At 42.0% G+C, this 24,381-nt stretch overlaps 1 protein-coding gene across 16 annotated transcripts in view; it reads left to right on the forward strand.

The window, feature by feature from the left end:
• The window catches only part of Tnrc6b (trinucleotide repeat containing adaptor 6B), a 217,437-nt gene that overhangs the window by 145,847 nt on the left and 47,209 nt on the right, over nucleotides 1–24,381 (forward strand). For 11 of the 16 annotated variants that reach the window (NM_138845.4, XM_039078367.2, XM_063262963.1 and 8 more), the window contains 7 exon segments: nucleotides 4,158–4,179; nucleotides 12,318–12,659; nucleotides 14,672–17,014; nucleotides 18,737–18,895; nucleotides 20,030–20,205; nucleotides 22,768–22,839; nucleotides 23,679–23,724. In NM_138845.4, coding sequence (NP_620200.2) covers nucleotides 4,158–4,179; nucleotides 12,318–12,659; nucleotides 14,672–17,014; nucleotides 18,737–18,895; nucleotides 20,030–20,205; nucleotides 22,768–22,839; nucleotides 23,679–23,724 — 3,160 coding nt within the window. 16 annotated transcript variants of the gene reach the window in all.

A 24,381-nucleotide genomic window follows, 5' to 3' on the forward strand; every position in this document is an offset into this window, starting at 1 on the left:
CATCTGCTAAATTGATACACAGACTCCACCGTCCGTGTGAAGAAAGCTAATAGGGACCTGAAGAGTCTGGAGCACGGGCTGTTGACTTCACGACGAGTAGAGGGTGATTGTCTTAGTATTCATTCCATCTTGGTTCTTGACATAGACAAGCGCTTGCTGCATTAAAATAGTAATGTCACTGGGGGGCAGAGACAGGCTGATCTCTGAGTCGGAGGACTTCAAAATGAGTTCCAGGACATATAATTTTTATATTTTAAATATATTTTCAATATTTATATTAATATATTCTATATCTTAAATATTTATATTTTATATATTATGTCTTGTATTTATAAATCAAATATACTGTGGACTTTTATTATATATTCAAATAGGACATTTATTTGAAATAAAGGAAAATGTGGCTACTTTTTTTAGAGTAAATTGGGAGTATTTATACAGAGCATGTAGTTTATACAGTTGGACTGTGTGTGTGTGTGTGTGTGTGCGTGTGCGTGTGCGTGTGCATGTGCATTAAAGACTGAGCAAAAAGTAGTAACAAAGAGCAAACTTGAAAATTTCAAGGGATTAATTATGACTAATATGAGAATTCAGACATCTTGGTTGGACATGATGATGCCTGTCTATTCTTGGCAAGAAGATTAGAAGTTCAAAGTTAGCCAGGGCTGCTGAAAGAAAGGAAGAAAGAGAGAAAGGATCAGCTAACGAAGTCTAGGCTGACACAAGCTAGCGCTTGTCTTTGACAACATTTTATTGTACTAAGCCACTGTATAATTTTAGAATTAAATTTCAATTTAGCAATTTTAAGGAAAGAGCACAAAGCTTATCCTGTGATTGCTTAGTGGTCCCAGTATGATTGTAAAGACAGCTAGAAGGCCCAAAATGTGCTCTAGTGGAAAGGATTGTAGAGAACGTACCAGAAGCTGTGTTCTGTGGCCATTATACAGCTTCCATGGCTTGCTTTCTTTCCTCATTGTTTTTTAACCACCTCTTTGTGTCTTTTCCTCCTTGAACTAGATATAAATGTCTTGAAGTCGTTTTATATTTATGTCAACAGCATCCATGTGTCTGTGTGTCTCTTACCCAGGAGTTGTTCAGAACGTTTGTTGAGTGAGTGAATGAACATGGATGAATGGTGGAGGCTGCGTGTGTAACTTGGTAGAAGAGTGTTCTGGGTTCAGTCCTCAGCCCTGGATATAGAAAAAGAATGAATGATGCCAGTGTAATTTTATTAAAACATTGACTTTCATTTAGGGCTAAAATTAAATTTCTTCCACACAGAAATTAAACATGAGCCCCTTTCCACTGTGTTCAATGGCAGTTTGCTCTTTCCAGAACCATCCCTGAGTAAACCATGTTAAATTCCCATTCACCAGAGAGGTGTAAAGAAGGACTCCATTCATTCATTAGGCTGACACTGCAAAAGGAGCATTGTGTAATGTTGGCAAGACATAGGCTCTCACTGTCCAGCTTTTCACCATCTGAGAATTGGCTGTTGTAACAGGACCCACATTATAAGACATATTCAGGGGTTGGGGATTTAGCTCAGTGGTAGAGCGCTTGCCTAGCAACCGCAAGGCCCTGGGTTCGGTCCCCAGCTCCGAAAAAAAAAAAAAAAAAAAGAAAGAAAAAAAAGAAAAAAGAAGACATATTCAACATGATTTAGATTTGTTGCTTACAAATGGGGAAAGCATTGACTTCTATACAACTAATCTTCAAACTGGCATTCCAGGAAATAGTTACAGTGGAATAAAACCTAAATTGCCTTCAGGAATTGGTATGTGGATCAAACCCATTCATTCTTGGATAATTGGGGATTATAGAAAAATGTACAGGGTGTTTCACTGAGTTCTGTAGCAATTAGTAGTGGGGAACATGTTCATTTTAAGACACTTCCACAGATTTCAGTGTAGTCCAGTCAGCTTATCCTTTAATGCAAAAATGTAAGAAACACTCTAGGGAATCCTAAGAATAGATGGTTTAGGTTAGATTCAGAGTCTAAGTGTGCTAAAATCTGTTTGAGTGCTGGCCAGCTACAGGACATGCCCTCCAAAGATGACCATATGTTCATGAATAGCAGTAGTCCGGAATGATTACTAGCCACATGTGTCTTTCAAAGAAGATGGTGACATTCATTTTTAAATTATTTAGCTATGTATTTAATTACATTTTAGGTAATATATTGAAAGTATATAAAACAATGCCTAATAAAAATAGTTACTTTTATGAGCTTATCTCTCACCATATTTTTGTTTAATATATTTTTATTGCTTTTGGGAATTTTATATAACATGCTGTACATAAACTTTGACTATATTTAATCCTCCCATTCCTCTCTCAGCTTCTCTCCCCCCCACCTCCCAGTATCCTGTCTCCCCCCCCCCCTTTTTTTTTATAGCCTCTGATTGTAATTTGTTCTGTCAAGGGTGCGGAGCCATCTCCTTCCAGGCCCACTAAAAACCTACCATGGGCCTCACCCTTTAAGAACGCCACTCTGACTCTGAAGCGACAACTGTTAGTAGGTCCAGAGCTCAGGGTGGGGTCTCAAGGTGCCTCCCTCTTCATGCTGGATTGCTAGCCAGGTTGATTTGGTTCAGGCCTTTTCTAGCTGCTGTGAATATGTGAGTACAGTGGCTCTGTCGGGTTCAGAACTGTTTTGGTCCTCAAGACTTCTAGCTCTTACAGTCTTTCTGCCCCTCTTTTTCTGTGGTCCCTGGGCATGGAGGACTTTGAGTTTGGTTTTTTTTTTTTTTTTTCTTTTGGTTCTTTTTTTCGGAGCTGGGGACCGAACCCAGGGCCTTGTGCTTCCTAGGCAAGCGCTCTACCACTGAGCTAAATCCCCAACCCTTTTGAGTTCATTTTTAATAACTCTTCTTACAGTTAGATAATCAGTGTAAATGTACTTCAGCAGACCAACTTTTTGAAAAGTAGGTTAGAATCTCAGTCTTAATACTGTAATCAATCCATGGCTAGAATTTTGGCTTACTTCTTTGGGATGTTTTTCTTTTGTGGTTTTGTTTTTATATTATAGGGAGTATATGGGGTAGAGAGACGGCTCAGTGGTTAAGAGCATGGGCTGTTCTTCTAGAGATCCTGAGTTCAAATCATAGCAACCACATGGTGGCTCACAACCATCTGTAATGGGATCTGATGTCCTCTTCTGGTGTGGATGAAGACAGCTACAGTGTACTCATATAAATAAGTGAATAAGTAAATAAATAAATAAAATATTAAAAAAAGAGTTCAGGCTAGCCTGGACTACATGAGATCCTGTCTCAATAAATATAAAAAGGGAGGGGGAAGGGAAAGAAAGAGGGAGGGGGGCAGGTATATGATGAGTATCTCCATGTTGTTGTCCCACCTCCCCAAGAAGCAGTTTCCATCTGGCTTCAAAGATTCCCCCACACACACCCCAAGTTTATTACTATATTTAGTCACCCATCATTTAAAGACCTTTTCATAAAATCTTAGTTATGACATAAAGAAGTACTTTTATAAAACGCTCATAAAATTTTGTTCAAATTTTGCACAATTCAGTCTTACCACTCTGCTTTATGGTATAAATTTTGATGATGACAGCAGATTTCAATTGAACTTGGGATTGCTGATTTTACCATTACCCAAAACCCTGTTAGGAGAGATGACTGAATTTCCACCACGTAAGTCAGTAACTGAGTCACATGGACTTGGTTTCAAATCTCCCTTTGCAAGTGAAATTCCTGATGAGACTGAAATTCATGATGGCTTTTTAGGTTTTTGCTCAAAAGTATTTGAGTTCATACTCAGGAGGGGATCTTTTTGTATTAGTGGTGAATTGAGTTTCTGGCCACATCTATTTGACTTTCTAAAAATTAGAGCAATCAAAATGGTTAACACAACTCCAATATAGGGTCTGTGTCATTTAGTGAGTGGAATGGGGGTGGCTGTTGTTGTTTTAATTTAGATTTCCTCCAAATATCCAAGGTGTGTGAGTATGGCTAAACAGCTCTAGAAAGATGTCTAAATTGACTCCCAGCTGTTTTAGATTTCAACTGAGGCTGAGTACTGTATATACTGACAACTTGAATTGCCTGTTAATAAAATTAAAATGATCATACAATATATTATTGAACTAAAAAGCAAATTTTATTTACTTATATCTGTTATTTCCTTTTCAGGTCACGGAACAAAAAACCAAAGGTAAGAGTTTCATTCTCTCTGTGTAGGTTTCCCGGTGCTGCTGACTCAGCCTGCAGTCCACTCAGGAGAGAGTGGGTGCACAGTAATTAAGGTGGGTTGTCTGCAGTCACTGCAGAGCAGTAATGACAAACTAAAAGCACTTGGAACTGTCTTTCTAGTTGGCCTTACATTTTTAGGAAACAAAAGAGTAAATACTTTGTTTTAAAAGTGTGTGAATCATGATTTTGAACAGAACTTGTAGTAGAACAGGAACAAATGATCAACTCCTAGTTCAGATGGAAATTCCAGAGAGCACTTTCCAGTCTTGGTCCGTGGAGTACATATTTGTCTGAAAATGGAGTGTCACATCTAGAATGTTCACATTTTAAAAGATGCCAGATTTTGAATAAGTTAACTCTGCTTGAAAAATTGTGTGTTGCAAACAGAAGCAAGTGACCCTTAGGTGTTTCTCAGTCTGTCCTTTCCTATGGTTCTTTCTGCTTTCCTGGTTCTAATTATGTAGTTTTATTTGGTAATGGTCACTTTGGGTTAGCAGGCCTTAAGAGTAGGAGAAAGAATTCCTTTAGATACTACTTATATTTGAGCACATTAATACGTGGTTCTCAATTAGGTGTGTATTAGAAAAACATATAATAGAGTCGTCAGAGTGCACAAGCCCAGGCTGCTGCCAGACCTTTACTCTAAGCTGGAGCATTTATAGGTGTGCATGAAGTGTCCATGAGGCCCCATGAAATGAAAACCTTTGCCCTGGCTTTAAAAAGAAAAAAAAATCAGATAAGGGTAATGGAGACTTGGATTGATGCAAGTCCTTCTAATGATAGTTTGGTTTGATTTGGTCAGTTTGACCAACAGGCCGAATGTTGTTCAGTGATAGAAGAAGGGTCAGTAAAGGTGGTCAGTCTTCAGAGATATTTTATCTAAGATAGTTTTCCTAAGAAATATAATTATGAAAAGAAAGTTGTCAGACGCTTACACATTAGTATATTGTATTTCTAGTCAAAGACATTTCAAAGAAGATTGTGCCCTGGGACTGTGAAGTGATTTAGAAAGTAAACTGAAAATTTGTTTTTACAATTATCTTTTTTTTTTTTTTCTTTTTTTCGGAGCTGGGGACCGAACCCAGGGCCTTGCACTTGCTAGGCAAGCGCTCTACCACTGAGCTAAATCCCCAACCCCTACAATTATCTTAATTGGTTAGTAGAATAGTGTTCTTCTCTTGTCTGGTTCAGCCAGTTCATAACCCACAATTGTGTAGGCTTTCTTTTAGGAAAATCCAACAAATACATTTTTTTTCTAAACTTTTTTAGAAGTAGACTATGTGAATGGACTTGGATAGGATTTAGTGTGTCTCCGTGTATGCACGCACATGTCAGAGAGAGAAAGAGACAGACAAAATTTCAGTATCTAGCTATAGCCACTCTGAGCCTCTTGGTGTTGACCAAGCTATCCTTGACCTTACAGTGATCATCCTGCCTCTGCTGCCTGAGGACTGGGGTTATGGGCATGTGCTACTGCCTATTAAAGGACTTTTGGGTGTGAAGATTGGTGTTTTCTTGACAGGCCAGGCTCTATGTTGGTAGAACATGGAGACCATGGTAGAATTTGGGTTCCTAAGCCTAGCTACTTAAGCCATGGTCAGTGGTGTTTCATCAGAAAACAAAGTTCATTGGGCATTCTTTCTCAAATAAATAAATAAATAGATAAATATCAGATCTGTTCTCAAACAGATTATTCTATCTTATGCCAAAGTCTTTAAAAAAGGAAGAAAGAGAAAGAAATGGAGCTTTCCTCCTTGTGCACTCCTTTCTACTGAAGTCTTTTTCATGCCTATCGTGGATGAGATTCACTTCTCTGTCTTCTTACTCTTCCTACTTCCTCAACCAGAAAATAAAGTCAGATAATCCTAAAGGAGCTGAGGGTTGCTCAGGTCTCCAAGGAGAAGACAGGAAGTTAAAAAAGCATGTACATATTTATAATTTGAGGTGTGTCAGACTTACCAGACTTGCTAGGTTTATTCTTTTTCTTGGTCAAGTCTTTGTCTATTGGGATCTCTCCTCATTCTTCTCCTGAGCTGACATTTCTGGTTCCATTTTCTCTCCCCAACAATAGTTATCTTCCTTAAGCGATCTCCCCTTAACGATGAATCTACTCTTTCCCCAGCAGAGAAAAAAGAAAAGACTGTTGGTGCCAAGTCTTGGGTTGTACAAGGATTGAAGTAAGATTTTTCTGTATTTCAGAAAAGCAGTAGATTGGTTCTGTGTTCTTCCTTTATCCTCCACCATTATAAACAGTGCGGTGATGTCTTAGTTAGGGTTTTCATTGCTGCAGCAAAACACCATAACCAGAAAGCAAGTTGGGGAGGAAAGGCTCTATTCAGATTTTCTAATTGAGAAAAAATGCCTTACAGCTGGGCCTCATGGAGGCATTTCCTCAACTAAAGCTCCTTCTCTAGCTTGTGTCAGGTTGACACAAAAACCAGTCAATACAGGTCAGAATTCCAGAGGGGAGAGTAGGACAGGGGTTTTGACTCCAAGTTCTATGAGGATACGCTGTGCCTACTACTCAGCTAATAGGAAAAGGAAGGACTTAGGAATAAGTTTAGATTCTCTTTTATGGATATTAGACAAAATGGTTTCCAAAATCATGCAATAACTCAGGTTAGGGTAAAACTTCACAGGGAGGGTTAGTCTAAGGTTAAAAGCCCAATTACACAAACTACCTAATGGCAGAATTTGGCCATAACAGTTTAGCCTTGTTGAAGGGTGCTATAGGATAATGGTTGGCTTAATGAGAGCTATCAGTATGCAATGAAATGGCTAAAACTAATGTGGCCTTTAGCTGCTAGAAAGTGTCCAGGGTGGGAATTGCCAGTCTGTAATGGACATCAGTGTGGACCATGGACCAGGCACAGATTGGGTCATGTCAGCCAAAGAATTTATCATTTTAGGCAAGTTCAAATACATGGGATTGTGTAGCTTTCGTGTCTTCCTAACTGGGGATCCTCAGTCCTCTGGTAGCTAGAATTGAACATGTCCACAGTAAATATCCACTTTGTTTTTGTTTTCAGTGGGGCTTATTTTGACCCCAGAAGTACCAACACTGAGTTAAAGAAATGGGAAATCGTGTAGCTCAGTGGGATCAGTTTTCAGATACTGTGGTTCAAAGCATTAAATCATAGCCTTTCCCCATGCTTCATTGGCACACATCAGAAGGAAAGCATTTCCCATCAGCATATCTGGGATTGTGGGTCATTTTACTACACTGGCTTCTGAGCTTATTCCAGGAAGCCTATATAGTGAGTGCATGACAGCGGCTCAGATAATTTAGACTATCTACATAGCCCCACACTAGAGGTACTTGTGCGTTCTAATAGGTGGGGACATTTGGTTGGAAATGGAACTAGGGCCGGTGAGATGAATCAGTGGGTAAAATTACTTGCCATTCAAGCTCGATGATCTGAGTTTTATGATGGAAGGATAAAACAAACTTAGAAATTGTCCCCTGAAATCTACATGTTTTGTGGTATGTACACGCCTATATGCTCTCTCACACATCAAAACTACATACACACAAGTAGGGAAGAAGAGAGAGCAAGCTGGTGTCTCTAAGATGAATGAATATGAGCTGTCATAAAGCATGCGCAAAGACATGTGAGCTCAGGGTTCTCATATGGGAGGGAAGGAGAGTGGACAGCCTGGATAGAACTGCTGATAAAGAGGAGGGAGTTCAGCTCTGCGGTCCTGGGGAACCTCGAGTGTTGGGTGAGGACAGGTGACCTAAACACCTCTACCAAGTCGGGTGATGCCTTCATTGTGCTGAGATAATGGAGCTTAGGGCTGGGGAAAGAGTTTGAGGGGAAGGGAGAGGATAAAAGGACCTAAGGCGGAGATAATGGTTTGGCAAACAATTACACACCAGTAGCTAAAGCCTCTGAAGAAGAGTTTGTTCTCAAGTAACTCCTGTGAGAAGTAGGCAGGGCCCATCTGTTCGTTATTGGGAGAATTGACTTACAACAAGTTGTCCTCTAGTTGCCACACTCACACAGTGGCCTGCATATGCCACACACATACACAAATGAACAAATGTAATTTTTTAAGAAGTAGACATAAACTGATGCCAGGTGTGGTGACTTGTACCTGCTATCCCACCCAGCACTTGAGAGACTGAGGTGGGAAGTTGGTAGTGAGTTGGAGACTCCTGTTTGGAGTGTGGTCTGTACATCCACGTCAGCTAATGGCCAAACCAGCTGCTATTTTGGAATTATCACTAAAAGATGTTTAAAATCAGAAGCTGCTTCTGTGTCCTACAAGCCAAATCTAACCTGCTGCTTGTTTTTATACTACCTGTGAGCAAAAAGAATTCTTGGTTTTTTGTTTCCAAGAACAGTGTCTAAGAATATAAAATTTCTGGCTCACTGTCCTTAAATAAAGCCTTGAAGCACAGCCACTTTCTATGGCTCCTTTCACTCTCCTGGTACATAGTTGATTTGTTGAAACTGAAACCTTATGTCCATTGAGTGTTAAACAGCCTCTGTTTAACCCTTGCTCCACAGTGTGGAGGACCCCAAAGGGAAATGAGGAAAACTAAAGAGCCAGCTAGAGTAAATCTCAGAAGAACCAGTAGTCAGGAGTTGCAGGCATGAGAGCAAATACCAGATTCCCTCTAGGCTGGCAGTGAAGACATTGGTGACTGGAGGAGGGTGATAATGAGCAGAAGCCAGTGTGTGAGTAGAAGGTGAAGAAGTCGAGGGGGGCTGAATGTCACTGAGAATCACATAATATGGGCTAGTCACCTGTGCATAGGCCAGTCTATGAGATCTTTTAATTATTAACCTAAAATGGTATATCTTCTATGGTTTTAACTGTTTTTGTTTAGTTTTAGTTTTCCTTTTCTGGTACTGGGGAATGAATTTAGAGCGCACCACAGAATTATATCCCTAGCCCTTTCACAAATATTTGTAGAAGGGTTTGCAAGCATGAGTACATGCATACATGCGTGCATGCGGCCCCATTAAGATGTAGGAAGTGGTAGCTTGTAATTGGTTCTGTGCAGTTCTTTGGTCTCTTGCACAAATTCAGAAGTTTGCCAAGTTCAAACATTTCTAAAGAACACTTTCCTGAAAAAAAAAAAAAAAAGGCACCTTCCTTACACTCTCAGAAATGATGACAATTAGAAGTTGAAAAGCAAAATAAAAGAGTATAAGAGAGTGGTATAAGTTAAAAGAGTGGAGCAGGAAAGACTGAGTCAATGGAGTGTAGTTCTTAAAGGTACATGAGGAGAAATTAGAAAATAGGACACACAGTATTTTACAGGGTTTTCACTTCCTGTGAGACAAGAGACTTTATTTAAAGCATAGACTTTGGTTGCTTTGGTTTCTTTTGTTTTGTTGTTGTTGTTTTGGTGGAATTAAATCCAGGGGTCAGAAGCCAGGCAGCCACACCACTCCTTAAAACCTTCATAGGCTCTCTCTGGCCAAGAAACTGAGGCCTCGAGGCTTTTGAACCAAATAAACATGATTTGGTGGCTAGAGTAGCTCATTTCAGAACTATTTCTGCTTCAGCCTACAAATCACTAACACTGAGGAGAGGCCTGAAGGGCAGCACTCCCAGGCCTGGTGGTCTCTGTCAGACAGACAGCTCACACCAATTCTGACGTCTTAACTTTGAGTGGAACTTTGGAACTGTGTCTGCTTCGTCTCCAGGAGATGTCAAGAGTCTTGCTTGCCTTTCCGGTGTTTTACATTTACATTTACTTACTGTGTGCAGATGTGGTCAGAGGACACCTTGCAGTAGTCATTTCTCAGTCCAGCCTGTGGGTTCCAGGGATTCTAGGCTTGGTTGAAAGCACCTCTACCTACTGAGCCATCCTGCTGTTCCTTGTTTGTTTAACATTCATAGAGAAGTATAATAAAGAAAAAAATCAAGACGATGTTGGCCAGGCCCTCCAGCACAATGAAGTTCTCTAACCACGTCCTGGAATTGTCAGCACCTGAGCCCTAGAGCCAGCACCATGTCAGAAGAAAAGTAGTGGAGCTGTGCTCTCCTTGCCACATCTGTCCTGTCTTTGATATGATTGGGGAAAATGCCACAAGGAGTTGTACAAGGATTCTGGCACAATATAAAACACTGACCAGAGTTTGGGGTTGAAGCAGCTGTGTATATTATAAAGTTAGTCTGCCCTTACTCTCATTAGGCTGCTCTGTCATTGTCTTATTTAATAAAGTTAAGGCATGTGACAACTTTAACTTAGAGAGCCTAAACCATTTGTAGAAGGGCAGCATCGCAATGTAGCTGAAAGAAATCTGCCCGGCTTTATTCTCATATGAGAAATGAAGATTAGTAATGACATGTGGAATATTCCAGAAACAGATATTTACTAGTTATTTGTCCATCATCTGCTAGATGTTCTGTGGATGGTACTATGTTAATATTAGACAATGACTGGTTTAAGTTTTTATTCTGCTCATCACATTACAGCCACCACCCTTTCACTGGGAGGCCAGTGCTATCTTGTGATTGGCTAAGAATAGACACATGAGTTGCCTGGAACTTACTTCAGCCAACTATTCTTTTCTCCTGTCACTCACAGTATTCAGTAGTGCCCAGTGGTGGCTAGTCTGGGCCCCTGTTTTCTGATGATGTATCTCTCTCCTCATAAAGGAGGCAGTTAAATGGCAACATGCTGGGCCAGCATCATTTCAGCAGTCAAAGCAATACTGCTCCCAGAGTTGCTTGGCAGGAATGCGGGCCTCAGATTATTCCTATAGTATTGCCAGTCTCTGTGTGCTGGGCAGATTTTCTTGGGAGGAATGATTTTTTGTTATCATGAAAGTATTCAAAACTGTTGTTCAATCATAAGTCTGAATTTATAAAAGAGAAATACACAGTGGTGGTCTTTTCTAAGATGAAGACAGGAAGTGGAGAGTAAGAACCTCTGTAGTCAGGGTGGAGGTGGGAGCCGGCAGGTCCACCTGGGTGTAGTGATTTCATGGCTGCTGTGCACATTTCTGTACTATTTGACTTTTTATAGCAATGGAAGAGCTAAAACGTGTTTTAAAAACAAAAGCTGAAAGATTTCTAATATTTTTGTTATGTTGAAACAGTCACAGATAAACCTTTTGACCAGGTGGCTGTAGGAACCAAAGTCATGTGGAATATTGTGATTCTCTAGGCCTGTAGGCCTCTGTAGGTGCCAGTTCTGTGTCTGTTCTACGGAGAGGAGAATGAATGATGGTTTCTGTTCTTGAGGAACTTAACATCAATGAGAGAGAGGTCTGTAAGTAGAGACTTCAAATATAATTCAGTATGTTATGTTGTAAGATCATAGGCAAAGTGTGCGTCTTGTGCCTAGTCAGGATCTTCAGAAAAAGTTCACAGAGGACTTCAAAGAAATAGACTGGTTGTCTACAACCTTTAGCTCAGAGAGTAAAGCTGCCAGAGCTCACAACCTAAGTTCCAGCCCGAGGACTCACATGATAGAACCAGCCACTCACTCAGGGTGTTCTATGGCCTCCACATGTGTACCGTAGCATGTGTACACAGAACGAAAAGGAACAAAAATGTAGAGCCAGGTGCTAGCGCACACCGTTAATTCCAGCACTTAGGATGCAGAGGCAGGTGGAGCTCTAAGTCGGAGGACAGCCAGGGCTACATAAAGAAACCTGTCTCAAAGAAAGAAAGAAAAGGTAAATGTAATTTTTTTTTTATTAAGAAATTAGAGGGGAGTTGGGGATTTAGCTCAGCGGTAGAGCGCTTGCCTAGCAAGCGCAAGGCCCTGGGTTCGGTCCCCAGCTCCCAAAAAAAAAAAAAAAAAGAAAGAAAGAAAGAAAAGAAAAGAAAAGAAAAGAAATTAGAGGAAGGGAAAGTCCTCTGGGCTACTGAGTGCTTGGCTACAACTGTACCTTCCAGGATTTGGTGCAGTGAGTGACGGTTGCTTAATTTCTCCCACTTAAATAGTAGGATGTGCTCTTTTTATTATTTATCAGTGTCGCCTGCTACCTCCACTCCTACCCTAGTAAGGTGAACATCCTACAGGAATTTTAAAAAGCCTATCGTTTGAGAACAAAGTGTAAGCTCTTTAAAACAGATTTTAGAAAAATGTATTTAATTTAGAAGACTTCCCCAACTCCTGTCTTTCAGTGCCCGAAGTGACGAAACCAAGTTTAAGCCAACCAACGGCCGCCAGCCCAATTGGCAGCTCTCCATCGCCACCAGTCAATGGTGGCAACAATGCCAAAAGGGTGGCAGTGCCGAACGGACAACCGCCAAGCGCCGCCCGCTACATGCCTCGGGAGGTGCCACCGCGATTCCGTTGCCAGCAGGACCACAAAGTGTTACTAAAACGTGGGCAGCCCCCTCCACCGTCCTGCATGCTCCTAGGGGGTGGGGCGGGGCCTCCTCCCTGCACAGCACCTGGAGCAAACCCCAACAACGCACAAGTGACAGGAGCGCTGCTGCAGAGCGAGAGTGGGACGGCACCAGGTAAGACACGACGCCAGGAAAGCCAGGAAAGCGGGAGAGCGTTCCTTTGTTTGTTTCCTGGAATCAATTGTTAATATAGAGTTAGTACTGGGCAGCAGATGGGTGAGGGCCCCAACATAGGATCTGCATGGGCGGTTCTCTCAGCTGGGTTGTGCTATCTTGGCGTGAAAGCATAGACTGTGTAGTTCCTCGGCTGTGTTCAGGAAGTGAGACTTGCATGGGGCTTTTTCTAAATCCTTTTCCAGAACTCTATGCTTCCAGAATGATGACTTACGTTGTAGTATAGAATCTTCAGAGAATACCAGATGATAATAATAATACCATCCTATAGTTTTTAAACAAGGGCTTGGTTTTTCTTTTCTTTTTTTTTTTTAAATCAGTGTTTAATTTTAGAAGCCTGGATTTTGAACTATGCTAGACATTGTAATATAGACATGAGGGATCTTTCCCTGAGGAGTTTTGTTAGAAGTCTTGAGAGTTCTTTCTGTCTTGCCTTTTGAAACAGGATCTTAGGTATAGCCTAGGTTGGTGTCAGGCCCATGATCTTCCTACCTCAGGTTTGTGAGATCATATGCCACCAAGAGTTTAAGTAGCGAAGAGTTTCCAGTCCCTTTTAAAAAACAATGTGCCTTTTTAGGTTATATTAAAATTGAGAGCTATAGAGATAAACAGGCAAAGGTAGTTGCCACCACGCTTGATGGCCTGAGTTCATCTTCAGGCCCCACCCACAGAGTGGAAAGAAAGGGCTGACTCCCAGAAGTTGTCCTCTTCATATGTACCACATAGTACACATGCACATAACTAAACATAATCCTAAAAACAAATTTTAGAGAAAACCAACTAGACTTTGAATACCATCAAGCATAGGCAAGACCAGCATAGTCTCGAGGTGTTAAGATTCTGTGCTTCCTCGTTTTATATATGTTGTTTTTAATTTGTTTTAATGGAAAAATTAGAAAAAAATTATTAAAACACATTATTTCCCCCTCATACACACTAGGTATGCTAGTACTTTCTGTTGAGCTATATGCTGTGCAGTACTGATTTATCAGACTTAATCCCTTTGGGAGTCTGAACATGTCTGTCGCACACTCCCATTTCTTCAAAGCTAGCTAAGGGGCACTCATCATTCAGAGAAGGCTTACTGAGCAGAATGTGTGTGGAATTCATACATTAGCAAGATAGGCTCTCAGTGAAAAGGCCAGTGTGGGAAAGGAAGGATGTGAACACACACCACACTGAGAAAAATGGCTCTTGCTAGAGACAAGATTTTTCAGGTGACAAGCTCAGAAGTTGCTTCATAGATAAAGTGGCACTTGAAGTATGTCTAAAAAGATGAATAAATTTCACTGTGTGGCCTTGGGAGGAGAAAAACAGTAGATGCCAGCCTAAAATGGTGCCCAGAGTAAAACTGTAGACATCTTTGTAGGTTATAAAAGATACAACTGGAAAGACTGGTGGGCCTTAGATCATAGAACATCTTAATGAAACCAACTAGCAGCTTTTGCTTTTCTGTGCACTAAGGAATTGTTGAACGCTCTCAGAGAGCAGTAATAGAACCAAAGGGGTGGGGTGTTAGGATAGGTTAAAGATCACAGCACATTTAAGGTTTGCTGCATTTTCTTAGGATACAAGAAGGTCCTTGTGTTTCAGCAAGATTGGCAAGTAGAGTGGGTAGCTTTTGAGAGCTGATATGGAGTTAGTTGTAGCACATACAGCACTAGGCAGTGACAGAGAGGAACTCTAGAGTGTCCTCAAAAGCCTGATGGCCTGAGTTCCAATCCCTAAGGTGCACATGGTAAAAGGAGAGAACCAACTCCAACCAATTGTCCTCTGACCTCTGCACTGGCACTATGACATGGGACACACGCTCATGTAAAGGGGTAACTCTAGCTACTGTACTAAAATCACTCCAGAAAACCAACCAGGTAAGCAAGCTAGTCTAGGGGATGCCCTGAGCTTTTCAGGGGCAGTCAGTGCTCCAGGTGGTTAACAGATGCTCTCTTTCCCAGAGTCAACCCTTGGAGGTGCTGCTGCTTCAAATTATGCAAATTCCACTTGGGGCCCGGGAGCCTCCTCCAACAACGGCGCCTCCCCCAACCCAATTCACATCTGGGACAAGGTGATTGTAGACGGGTCTGACATGGAAGAGTGGCCTTGTATTGCCAGCAAAGACACTGAATCTTCTTCCGAAAACACCACCGATAACAACAGTGCCTCGAACCCTGGCTCTGAGAAGAGCGCTCTGCCAGGAAGCACCACTAGTAACAAAGGCAAAGGGAGCCAGTGCCAGTCTGCAAGTTCTGGGAATGAATGTAATCTTGGGGTCTGGAAATCTGACCCTAAGGCTAAATCTGTTCAGTCTCCCAACTCTACTTCAGATAGCAACAATGGACTAGGAACCTGGAGGAGTACCAGTGGTCAAGATAGAATTGGACCTGGCTCTGGCTTCAGCAACTTTAACCCAAATAGCAACCCATCTGCCTGGCCAGCATTGGTCCAAGAAGGAACTTGTAGGAAAGGGGTGTTGGAGGCAGAAGGTAGCAGTTCCAGTGCACAAGTCAGCACAGTAGGTCAGGCATCCAGGGAACAGCAGTCAAAGATGGAGAATGCGGGTGTTAATTTTGTTGTCTCTGGCAGAGAACAGGCTCAGATTCATAACACTGATGGACCAAAAAACGGAAACACTAACTCCTTGAACTTAAGTTCACCAAACCCCATGGAAAATAAGGGAATGCCCTTTGGAATGGGCTTGGGGAACACCTCCAGGAGCACTGATGCCCCTTCACAAAGCACTGGAGATCGAAAGACTGGGAGTGTTGGGTCTTGGGGCGCAGCTAGGGGGCCTTCTGGAGCTGACACAGTCTCTGGACAAAGCAATTCTGGAAACAATGGGAACAATGGAAAAGACAGAGAGGACTCCTGGAAAGGAGCTTCCGTTCCAAAACCAACTGGGTCACAAAGTGACTCTTGGGACAACAATAACAGGTCTACGGGTGGGTCCTGGAATTTTGGCCCTCAGGACTCTAATGACAACAAATGGGGTGAAGGGAACAAAATGACATCTGGGGTCTCTCAGGGAGAATGGAAACAGCCGACTGGGTCTGATGAGTTGAAAATTGGAGAATGGAGTGGTCCAAACCAACCAAATTCTAGCACTGGAGCATGGGACAATCAAAAGGGCCACCCCCTCCCAGAAAACCAAGGCAATGCCCAGGCTCCCTGTTGGGGAAGATCTTCCAGCTCCGCAGGAAGTGAAGTTGGAGGTCAAAGCACTGGAAGCAACCACAAAGCAGGAAGTAGCGACAGTCATAATTCTGGTCGTCGGTCATACAGGCCCGCACATCCTGATTGCCAGGCTGTCTTGCAGACTCTTTTGAGCCGGACTGATTTGGACCCTAGGGTGCTCTCAAACACTGGCTGGGGCCAAACTCAAATTAAGCAGGACACAGTGTGGGATATTGAAGAGGTGCCAAGGCCTGAGGGGAAATCTGACAAAGGAACTGAGGGGTGGGAGAGCGCTGCCACACAGACCAAGAACTCAGGGGGCTGGGGAGATGCACCCAGCCAAAGCAATCAAATGAAGTCTGGATGGGGGGAGCTCTCAGCCTCAACAGAGTGGAAAGACCCCAAGAGTACAGGAGGCTGGAATGACTACAAGAACAACAACTCTTCTAACTGGGGAGGAGGACGAGCGGATGAAAAGACACCTTCCTCTTGGAATGAGAGTTCTTGTAAGGATCAGGGGTGGGGAGGTGGGCGCCAGCCCAACCAAGGATGGACTTCTGGGAAGAATGGTTGGGGCGAGGAGGTTGATCAAGTGAAAAATAACAATTGGGAAAGTTCTGCCAATAAGCCTGTGTCTGGGTGGGGTGAAGGAGGGCAGAGTGAAATTGGAACTTGGGGCAATGGTGGGAATACAAACCTCGCTTCAAAAGGTGGGTGGGAAGATTGCAAAAGATCCCCTGCATGGAATGAGACTGGCAGACAGCCTAATTCCTGGAATAAACAACACCAACAGCAGCAGCAGCAGCCACCGCCACCACAGCCAGAGGCTTCTGGTTCATGGGGAGGCCCACCCCCACCACCTCAAGGCAATGTTCGACCTTCTAATTCCAACTGGAGCAGTGGGCCCCAACCTGCAACCCCTAAGGATGATGAACCCAGTGGTTGGGAGGAGCCATCCCCACAGTCAATTAGTCGAAAAATGGACATCGATGATGGCACTTCAGCTTGGGGAGACCCTAACAGTTATAACTACAAGAATGTGAACCTTTGGGATAAGAATTCTCAAGGGGGCCCAGCACCTCGAGAACCAAACCTGCCTACCCCGATGACCGGAAAATCAGCATCAGGTAGGTACCAACTCTTTTCTCAGCCTAAGTAAAATTAAAAAAAAAAAAAAAATCCTGGTCTAAGCCCTCTCTGTTACGGGGAATCTATTTAACTTACTATGAGGATCGTTCTTCCAGTTCCAGCTTTCTTGTTCCAAGAACCCTTCTGTGGGGCCTGGCACCTGCTCTCATACATTACAGTGGTCTTTCTTGGTACAAGGAAAATATGACAATACTCTTGGTTCACAGAATTATTTTTCTACAATTTTATTTGTCTGTATAATTTTAAAAATAACAAAAAAAACACCAAATAAGCTTATTTCTTATAGAACAAACTACTCTTGAGTTTAAAAATAAAGAACTAAGGTAGAAAAAGATTGGCTTTCATTCCTTTCGGGCTCTACCTATGAACCCCTTTCTGTGTTTCCTTCCTCCGTAGAGGAGAGCACTCTGGTGTTCTCCCAGAGACTGTTCCAGTGCTGTATCTCAGCTGGTGTCTGGACAGCTGGAGTCTCCAAACTTATTTTATTTTTTTAGTGTTGGGCTGAAACCCAGAGACTTGATTGAGCACGAAGCAAGTGCTCTACCTCAAGCTGCATTCCCACCTCCTTAGGTGACTTATGTTGACTCTAGGCAGTACGCTTACAAAGATGCTAAGGACAGTCAGATACCCAAAATCCAACTGTTGCAACAGTGCTTAATTCTGTTCTCAGTTTGCCACAAATGTCCCTGTAAAAGACTCAGCAATTAAGAAAATGCACCTTTCAGGATTGTTAGGTTGTTTTTTGTTTTAGTTAAAATTAATCTTGTTAAGTTTTCCAGCATTCTAAATAAACCTAGTTTTTAAGTAAATAAAATTAGGAACACTAATTAACATGCAAAGTGACTGTTTTTAACTAGCTCTTTTTTAAGTATTTTTTTTAAAAAATGCGGACAGAAATAGAAGCTACTCTTTAACTGCTTATCCAGAACCACACTCCTGGTGCTCTAGGATCCTATGTTCATAGACTCTCCAAACTGTACAGGACAGCAAAGGACAATAGATGACACTCTCAGCCTCCGGGGATTCTCACCATAAGCTGTTGAAGTTTGTTTCCTTCATAAGTCTTGCTCTTATGTTTTAGAAATATACCTAAGCTTTAATTCTTTTGAACATGGGAGAAATTATACTTCTGCAGTGTTCATCTGACCTTGTTCTGTCAGCTTCTTAGTGGGGAAGAGGAAGGGATCCTGAATGTGGATGCCAGGGCCTGCCCCAGATAGGCAGGCAGTAGTCCTGTAGCTATGTCCTGCTTCTTTTCATATATATTTAAGCTTTCTGTAGCTCACACAGTTCTTTCACTTGTTTCATATGTAGTTCATCTCATGAACTCAACTTTTTCTAACCTGTCTCCTCTGGTAGATATTTAAGTTATACTTTATCCGCACTTGGTATAACCTATCTCCTGATATTTAAATTGCTTCCATTTTTCCCCCTAGAGTTTAATACAATGAACACTGTTGTGCATATAAATGTACATAAAATGTACATTTAGTACATTTTTTAGGGTAAATTTTTCTGGCAGTGAGTTTACTAAGTCAGAAGTCATGTACATTGGACCTTTGGAAAGTGTCATTACCAAATGCCCTCCATGAAGGTTGAATTTGTTTCTGCCAAGAAAGTATGACTGTGCCTGCCTCCTTCACTCCACTGGATCTTAAGTATTCAATGGATCCTTAAAGACACACATTTCTTTTTTGCAGTCTGGAGCAAAAGCACACCACCTGCTCCAGATAATGGGACTTCAGCCTGGGGTGAGCCAAATGAAAGCAGTCCTGGGTGGGGTGAGATGGATGATGCAGGAGCATCAGCCACAGGCTGGGGAAACACACCTGCCAGCGCTCCCAATGCCATGAAACCCAGTAAGTAGACTTGGCGTGCAAGTGGCAACTTGTCTCTCATAGGCCTGGTCCTTGTCTCAAGGATAGCAGCATTGGCAGGCGTACAGAGAAGAGCCACTTCCAGCTCCCCACTCCATCCACATGAAAGCAAATCCAGCTCTATACAGTGTTCGGAGGGAAATGAAAGTTTTCTTGCAAGCTTTTAGTGGCAGAACCAACTGGACACTTGTGTCCGGTGCCTTCCTCTCTGGTTGTCCTTTCTTTTCTTCTCCCATCTGCCCTCTACATTACTTTCCTCCTTTCTTATCAAGCCACATCTAGGCATAACTAATGCATTTCAAATACGTTTCAGAACCTAAAACCTTCAAGTTTCCAGGGTCTTGTGGGGTTTTTGTGGATGTTTGGTTGGTTGGTTCTTTATTCAAGGCAGGGTCTTTCTTTGTAGCCTTGGCTGAACTGGAACCAAGCTACCTCGAACTCAGAGATCCAACGACCTAAAAGGCTTTACTACCACCACCTGGTGGCCTTGTGGTTTTTATTCCCATTTTTATTTCTGCTTCATCCCAAACAAGGTAGACAGTTGTGTAGTTGTGTTTTGGTCACGCCTATTTGAAACACCTACATTTGTTAGTATTGTAAAGAAAGACTTGACATTCAGCTGCCATGCTCACTAGGGGCAACCATTTTCTTAGCAATGAAATGCAAATTTCATATTCTCTCTCTCTCTCTCTCTCTCTCTCTCTCTCTCTCTCACACACACACACACACACACACACACACAAGTTTTGTTGATTTGTTTGGGATAGTGTCTGAAATAGTTGATACTGGCCTCAAATTAATGGTAATCTTCCTGCCTTAGTTTCCCAAGTGCTGGGATTACAGGTGTGTAGCATACCCAGTTCTGAAACTTCTTAGAATTGGGGTGAGATTTTTGAGTTTTGAATCACTGTCTCCTTGGTTCCAGGAAGAATCATAGCTTGTACAAAGATCTTGATTGTAATGTCTGTTGTCTGCTCTCTTAAGTATGAGTAATGCATTTGCCTTGCATGTAGATGGAGCAGACAAAACTACAAAGATATTAAAATGCTACATTTGCGAGAAATCTGTTTGTTACATGTATTTACTGCAAAGAATTAATTCACTCTTCCTTTAAAGATTCCAAATCTATGCAAGACGGCTGGGGGGAGAGTGATGGCCCAGTCACAGGAGCTCGCCATCCTAGCTGGGAAGAGGAAGATGATGGAGGAGTCTGGAACACCGCCGGCTCTCAGGGAAGCACTTCCTCCCACAACTCAGCAAGCTGGGGACAAGGAGGAAAGAAACAAATGAAGGTAGTGCTTCAGTTTACTTACTCACTCCTAGAAGGTAAAACAGAGACTGTGTTCATGGAGGAAATGAAGCAGCTGAAGTCACCAAGTGTTTCCTTATAAATCAATAACTACTTCCCTTGTGTCCCCTAATCTTCCTGTCCCCTGACCTTGAAATCTTGAACTATTAGACATGGCATTATAGGTGAAATGAAATTTGTATGGTAGAGGTTTTCATGTTGTAATTTATTTTAAGCAGTTCCTGAGGCCTGCTTTTAAAAAAACCTTAGGCTTTTGATTTAGAGACAAGTACTATGGGCAAATCTCCATGAAAATGTAAAAGTGATGGGCTGGAGAGATGGCTCAGTGGTTAAGAGCACGGGCTGCTCTTCCAGACGTCCTGAGTTCAATTCCCAGCAACCACATGGTGGCTCACAACCATCTGTAATGGGATCCAGTGTCCTCTTCTGGTGCATCTGAAGACAACTACAGTGTTCTCATACATAAAACAAACCTTTTTTTAAAAAAAAGAAAAAGAAAAAGAAAATGTAAAAAGACACCAAATAGTACTCGCTTTCCCAGTGGTCATCAGTGGGTCTTGATTTTACCTGACTCATCCCAAGGCCCAGAGCTCTTCTCCAGTAACGTGAAAGCTCCGTCTTTACCATTGCTATAACTAGATTCTTTCCTCACATCCTGGGCCAGGCATGCCTTCCAGATACCTCACTTTCCTTATAACACGTTTCCTCTTGGAATGGTGGTTTATTACTTATTTTCCAGTCCTCAGGATGGAGGCCAGAGCCTTGAGAATTCTAGGCAAGCACTCTACTGCGGCTTTTACATAGGACACTAGTATTTCATCTGTAGCCATGATTTTTGTACCCAAACCACTGTCTTACAGATGCTTCTTTTCACTCTCACTTTCATACACACACACACACACACACACACACACACACACACACACACACAAAGTAGAAAAAAGGAGCATATACCTGTATGTTTAATTTCAACCTGAAAACCCTGCCCTGTCTCACAGGACCCTCACCTGACCATCACCTTGTGTCCTGAAGCTGTGGGTTTCAGTACCTTAATTTCTTCTGTAGGATAGAACAGTTGTTTTTTGTTAGAGACATTGGTTGAAGCAGTTCTTCTGGGTTTCCCCTTCCCTAAGGACTTCCTTTCTTTAGTCACTAAAGAAATCTCTACACTGCTCAGGGTCTTGGTGATCTAATGTTGTCTGGCCTGCTTTGGCAATCTTTTGGTCATTTACAAATTAGCAGTGGATCAAAATTAATTGAATAAAAGATCCTAATTGAATTTTCCCAACTCAGGTGGCAACCAAGGTTTACTTAATTGGGAGTTGAATGTTTCAATTCCAATGCCTGTGGTTCTGACCTTCAGTACTAAGGATTTCATTTTGTTTAATGTGATAAAATATAAATAATGTAAAAATTGTCAGCTTAACCACTTGTAAATATGCAGGTCAGTGCCGTTGAGCATGCTCACACACAATTTGTTTCCTTCTAAAGCCAAAAGCTCTTCACGAAATACTCACTCTCTCTCCTGCTTTCCAGGAGGACTCTCTTAATCTTAACTAAATACAGGTATCCTACCGCCTTGATATATATTATTAACTTAATTTATATATTATATAATATAGTTATTTATAATTATATAGTATTGTATATAACAATATAATAGTATAACATATCTAATGTATAATGTTATATAGATTTTTGTATATGATGTAAGTATATAATATTATTTATTTATGGAGAGAGAGAGAGAACGTTAACACACAAGCAAGCTGGTTGTGGTAGCTTATACCGTAATCACAACACTTAAAGACAGAGGCAGAAAGATCAAGAGTTCTGGGCTTTAGTGAGTGAGGACATCCTGTCTCAACTAATACCAACAATAATAACAAGTCTGATACATCATAGCACGTGGAATTTTTACCTATGGAATGCACAGCTCCACAAAGCCCACCCCACATCCCATTAATCCCTTCCTTCCACTGTCCCAGAGCTCAAGGATAGTGTCTTCCTCCAGGCTTCTTTCCCACTGAGAGCTGATGACCTCCATGCTGTGAACCATAGCAGGAGCTCTCTGGATGCACTCCTCACTGTCCCGACGCAGAGAGTGCTGTCTGGTGGAAATAGACTCCTTTCCAAACAACATGCAGCAGGAGCAATTCTTTCCTTGTTACAAGCCTGCTGGGGTCCCAGGAGAGCGAGCATCCCACTGGAGATGGCAGTGGTAGCATAGACATCTTACACAATCTGATACCACTGCTTTCATGTAAAAAGGAAACTTCGTCTTTCTGGTTCACTGTGATAAGTAGGGGTGAAAGCATGACTGGGCCTAGGGCTTACTGGTCACCTAAAGGAACAGATGATTATCAAAATGACAAAGCTATTAGGTTTACTAGTCACCTAAAGGAACAGGTCATTATCAAAATGGCCAAGCTATTGGGATCGGATCGGAAGGGTGAGCGTTCAGCTTTGCGTTTCCAGTGTACTTTGTAATTTGGGGAGGTTGGGATGAGCTCTGTGACTGAGGCCACGTGTTTTGTTTCTGTAGTGCTCGATAAAAGGAAACAATGATTCGTGGATGAATCCTCTTGCCAAACAGTTTTCAAATATGGGATTGCTGGTAAGTTTCATTTTTCTTCATGTGTAAACATATCTCAAATTTTAGGCATAGTACAAACTTAAGGACCACTGCCATGTAGACTACAAAAATTATAGATCTAAATATGGGTTAAACAATGTTCTTGGCCCTTTGAGCTAAACAGTTTTCTATTTTATTAAGTGATATATACCAGCATTAAAAATGAATTGTCTTTGCATCCTTTCTTTTGGAAAGGTAGCAACGAAAAAGACACTTAAGTGGACACTTGTTACTAGTGTTTGCATCACCATTTTTTTTTTTTTTGGAGCTGGGGACTGAACCCAGGGCCTTGCGCTTCCTAGGTAAGCGCTCTACCACTGAGCTAAATCCCCAGCCCCATCACCATATTTTAAAAAGAAAAATAAGATGTTTATCATCAGAGCTACCGCTTGTGGAGTTTGACTGTGAGTTAAGAATGAGTTTATTGGGTTGGGGATTTAGCTCAGTGGTAGAGCACTTGCCTAGCAAGCGCAAGGCCCTGGGTTCGGTCCCCAGCTCCGAAAAAAAGAAAAAAGAAGAAAAAAAAAAAAGAATGAGTTTATTTTCTCAGGCAGCTGCTGAGCTAGTCCTCTGTCCATAGCTGAACTGATGTTGCTTACATGGGGGATTAATGCTAGACATTTAATTAAGCATTGGATGGCCATCAAATTGTGATTGCAAAAATGTTACAGCCTTTACTCCAATTTCAAGCTCAATGCAGAGGGAGTTGTGGAGGGCCTGTGGTCAGATGTAGGTCTCACATGATCAGTAGCACCTCTTCTCTGATTGAAAAATGTGTGTCCTTAATCCTTACTCACTTGTATTTGCTTTGTTTTGTTCAGAGTCAAACTGAGGATAACCCAAGCAGCAAAATGGATTTGTCTGTAGGTGTGTATCTCTCCACAAATAGGAATGGGATGTTTGGGTTGGGGATTTAGCTCAGCGGTAGAGCGATTGCCTAGCGAGCGAAAGGTCCTGGGTTCGGTCCCCAGCTCCAGAAAAAAAAAAAAGGAATGGGATTTTTCCAGAGCTATGACAGGCCCTTGGGATCTCCTGCCCTGCTGGGGTTGAGGCAGTCAGATGGATAGATATTTACTAAATGCTTTACTTTGTGTAAGATTTCATGCACCACACAGTATAGACGCTGAAAATTCAAGTGACAGAAGAGCCAGGAAGGAGAATGCAAAGGAATGTTAAATAGTTTAACTGTGAAGAGGTTGTGTCCACCTCAGGAGCCAACCTTGTTCTACCTGAGCTGGTTACTTCATGAAAAGTACAAACTTCACTGGACCATCCCCTATTACCATCCAGATTTTTTTCCCCCAAATACTAGGAGCTAGATTCAGATTATTTTATTATGTCTGTGATGCTGGTAAACTAGGCCATCAAATTGACCCTCTGTACCCCAAGGTTTTGATCATTGACATATTTTCCCATTGTGACCGGAGCAGATGCAGAATCAGCCTTTTGTCTGTGAAATTTTTCTCAGTCATGCTTTTGCTCACCCCAAGGAACATAAGAATCAAACTAAGAGTAAGAGAAAAC

Source organism: Rattus norvegicus, chromosome 7 (genome assembly GCF_036323735.1).
Source record: "Rattus norvegicus strain BN/NHsdMcwi chromosome 7, GRCr8, whole genome shotgun sequence".
Taxonomy (NCBI): domain Eukaryota; kingdom Metazoa; phylum Chordata; class Mammalia; order Rodentia; family Muridae; genus Rattus; species Rattus norvegicus.